We start from the raw sequence: 4,398 nt of genomic DNA on the forward strand, positions 1-4,398 counted from the left end.
TTGGTGAACTACTGCATTCTCTGTAGTCCTTCCCATGGAAGGAGTGATTTCACTTTTTTTTTTTTTTAATATTTATTTAGTTTTGGTGCAAGCAGAGGAGGCGCAGAGAGAGGGGGGACAGAGGATCCGAAGTGGGGTGTGCACTGACAGGCTGGCAACAGCAAGCCTGATGCGGGGCTCGAACTCACCAACCTCGAGATCATGACCTGAGCCGAAGTCGGATGCTCGATTTCACTTTCAGTCTTTCTGTAGGAAGCACTAGCGTCAAAAAGTGAGTGTTTTCCTATTTCTTGCGTTGTTTGACTTCCTGAGCAAAGAAAATGGCCACGCTAGAGAATGTCTCCTTTACCCCAGACCCGCTGGCTCCTCACATTCCCAGGGTATTAAACTAGGAGCTCCCATTCAGAGTGTAATAAAATTTCTCTTCCTTAGAGTCCTGGAAACATCCCATGGTGAGAGTGAAAAGCCCCCGTGGAAGCTTCCGGATTCTCTTTCATGGACAGGAAGTATGGAGGGCATGTGTTGATAGGACACAATCCCAAGTCAAAGCAGGCTGAATTGCTGAGGTAGTGTGGGGGGCAAAATTTGCCTTGGATGGTCTTCTAACCTACAGTGGACTTTGTGTGAATGAGAGATAAAATTTCTGTGCTAAGCCCCTGGGACTTAGGGGTTGTTTATAACCAAAGTCTTAGCCTAATACAACAATGTTATCCACTTTATTGACTTTTTCAAAGAATAAGCTGTTTGATTTATTTGTTAAATACAGAGGTTTTCTAGATCAACAATTTCTGCTTTTGCCTCATTTCCTTTCTGCTTCCCCTAGGTTTAATTTTGCGTTCGTTTCTAACCTACTGAGTTTGAGTAATTTATTTTTATTTCTTCTTGGCTATTCATGTAAGTATTTAGGGCTAAATTTTTTTTTCTCTGCCTAATGCTTTAATTTTTGTCTGATATACAGCATTTATGTAAGCGTACTTGTTTGTTTATTTATTTATTTTTTATGATTTTTTCCCCTCCTAGCTCAGTTGTTCAGGAAAGAAGTTGCTTTTACTTTAGAGGTGGTAATTTTTTTTCTCCTTTTAATTTTATTTATTTATTTGTTTATTTATTTATTTATTTATTTATTTATTTATTTTTTAGCTGATGTGACTTTTTATTGATGAAGATACAGCAGAACGAGTGCATTACATTTTGCTTTCCAAAAAATGCCCCAAATAGAATCCTTTTCTATTTGTCTCCTGGGACCAGCACACTGAGGGGACATCACCTGGACAGGGCCACCCTTCCACGGATTAGGAGTTCTACAAGGAGGAGCGGGGTGGGAGAAGGGGGCCCGAGCAACCCAGCCTGTCACAGGGTCCTCTACGCATCCTGGCAGCCGGACTTCACCAAGGATGTCTTGCCCATCCAGGGTACAGTGTATATCTGGAAAGAGCAGAGCGTTTTCCTCATCAGGTGTGGCTGGTCATGAAAGGGACAGGTGTCCAAGTTGGGTTGGGACTTGGTACATCTGGTTCGTCCAATCTCCACGTCCAGGAAGTAGTTCAACGCAGCCACGGCCTGCTTTCGGGCACACACCACCCGCATCGCGCGGCTGGGGTACGCGTCGTTGCTCCCCTTGCTGTACCCGGTGAGTTCAGCGCCTGCCATCCTCGTTGACGTAGGCGTCCAACGGGGCGCCCGCCAGTGCAGACTTGTTTCTCCTGCCGGTCCCGGGACTCACGGCCAGGGCCAGAGTCAGGGCCACAGCGGCTAGCAGGCGCAGCGGGGTGCGCAGGGGCCTGGCCACGGTGTGCTCGTGATAGACAGCGCACAGGCTACGGAGGGGAGTGATCCAGCGGAGACGAGCCTCTACTTTTATTAATTTCAACTTTTGTGTTATTGTGATCAGGAATATTTTCTGTTTCTTCTGTGCATGCCAAATTGGGTCAACTTCATGTGTCCTATTATACAAATCTCCTAGGGCTTTATGGTTTTTTTTTTTTCTTCCTGCTTCTTCTAATTTGACCCTTGTAGAATATTGACTCCAACAATTATAGACTGTGCATTCTTCACAAGGGGTCAGAAAACATTTACCAAAATTTAGCGTATGGTGAGCCATAGAACAAATTTCAAAGGAATGAAATCATTCAGAGTATGTGGAAGTAAGCCAGACATCATTAACAAAGAGATAACCAGAAAATCCCCTTTTGTTTGGAAATTTAACAATGTGAATTTCAGTAGACAATGAGTCAAAGAAGCAATTACAATAGAAATTAGAGAACATCCCAAACTACATAATAATTAAAATACGAGCTAACTTTTGAAATGCATCTAAAGCTATGCATCTAAGGGAATTTATAATCTTAAATGCATATATTTCCTTTATTCCTAAGGATATGTGAGAAGGGGCTCAACCTTATTACTTTTCGAAAAATGCAAATTAAAATCACAATTAGATACCACTATATACCTACTGAATGGCTGAAATGAAGAATAAAAAATAGCAAGTATTGTAAGGATGTAGAGCAACTAGAATCCTTATGTATTGCTGGGACTACAATCAGTGTAAACTGATATCACCATTGTCGAAAACTGGAAGTTTTCACTATGTACCACATATCCCATAATCCAGTAAGTCAATTCCTAGATATATACCCAAAGAAATATATGTATCTGTGCATCAAAATTCATATACAAGGATGTTCATTGCAGTATTATGGGAATAGCCAAATCCAGGAAACAGCTCAGATAGCCATCAGGAGGGTGGATAAATGAACTGAGCATATTTATACAAACCATAGCAATAAAAATTAATGAACTACTGCTATGTGCAATGATACTGATGAATCACTCACATAAATACAATGTTGGGCAAAAAAAATCCAGACATAAAAGAGTACATAACGCCTCGTTCAATTTATATAAAATTCAAACACAGGCAAAATTAATCTTTGGGGCTGGATATTCAAACAGAGGTTACCTTTAGGGAGGAGAGTGGGGTTCACATCTGAGAGGGGATACAAAGATCACTTGGGGAGTCCTGAGAATGTTCTAGTTCTTGATCTGGATTGGTAGATATTATTGTGATTATTTCTTGAGCTAAAACCTGTGATTTGGGTTCTTTATTTTATGTATTTCTTATGTATTGTATTTCTTCAAAAGGTTAAACAGCGGAATTGGAAGTTACTGTTTTGTCGTTCACGTAACACAGGAACCGATAAGTACCAATCTGAACCAAATTTGACCTGCAGAGATAGACACAAGAGGACCATTCGGCAGAAAAACAGGAGTGGGTCACGTTTGCAAGCTCCTATTGCCTGTTGGAAACCTGAACCTACGCTCTGAACAAGGAATGACCAATTCGACTTTTCCTCCTGACACCAAATATTACGATGCCTCTTCCAACACCCCTTCTAGAACTCTCTAACACCAACTAGGTGTCCAACAATGGAATTCAATTCTGACACTAACTACCCATAGTTAGGGCAGACCCCCTGCCTTGAGGGCTCAGTCCTGTAAGACTGCCCCCACTTCAGACACCAGTTGCAAATACTGAGTCGCCCAGTTACCCACACTTCTGTCTCACTTGGCGACAAAGTGGGAGTTCCCGGGATCCCCCACCTCTGGTTCAGTAATTTGCCAGAACAACTCACAGAACTCAGGAAAGTGCTTTCTTTACTATTCCCAGTTTATTACAAAGGCTACAACTGGGGAACAGCCAGACAGAAGAGACACATAGAGCAAGGGGTGGCGGAAGGGGTGCGGAAGGATGAGGAACCAGTCATCTCATTAACATACAAAAGACACTTAACGCTCAGGAAATTCCGAGGGTTTTTAGGGAATCCTGTGCCAGGAAACAAGGACGAAAACCAAATAATATATTTTATTGTATTGCAGGCCTGTGAATAATAAGTGCCACCTGATTCTTCCCTGAAATAACTCAATGTTATTCACATTAAACATTTACTTTTTTTTTTTATTTAATGCCCTTCTGTAGTTTTACTTTTCATGATCCTGCTGATTTTTAGAAATGTCTAACTTCCTTAGCTTCTTTGCTTTCTTCTGCATCCCATAACTTGTTTGCTTTAGCCTCAAAGTGTATTTAGGATCAATCAACCATTTCTCATGCTTTGGTCGCTCTGCCTGGTCAAAGTCACCTCATCGTTCCCATGAAGAATTAAAATATATTCCTAACTGGTCTCTCTGCTTCTAACCCCTCTCCAGTGTCCACAAAGAAATGAGAGGGATCCCATTAAAGGTAAGTTAGATAAAATTACTCCCTTATTCAAAATATTCAATGGCTTCCCATTCACTGAAAGTCAAATTTGAAACCTTTACCCTAACTTACAAGACCCACCCTGCAAGATCTGACCCCTCTCTTACCCCTCTCCCCTACTAACTATTCCAGTCACACTG

General features: G+C 41.6%; 1 protein-coding gene across 1 annotated transcript; it reads right to left on the reverse strand.

The window, feature by feature from the left end:
* Nucleotides 1–1,284: 1,284 nt before the first annotated feature.
* LOC125157556 (cystatin-C-like) lies at nt 1,285–1,604 on the reverse strand. Its single transcript, XM_047844398.1, has one exon. It carries the CDS (start codon nt 1,585–1,587, stop codon nt 1,363–1,365), a length of 225 nt encoding a protein of 74 aa, XP_047700354.1. The 5' UTR covers nt 1,588–1,604; the 3' UTR covers nt 1,285–1,362.
* Between the last annotated feature and the right edge of the window lie 2,794 nt (nt 1,605–4,398).

This window comes from Prionailurus viverrinus, chromosome X, assembly GCF_022837055.1.
Source record: "Prionailurus viverrinus isolate Anna chromosome X, UM_Priviv_1.0, whole genome shotgun sequence".
Taxonomy (NCBI): Eukaryota; Metazoa; Chordata; class Mammalia; order Carnivora; family Felidae; genus Prionailurus; species Prionailurus viverrinus.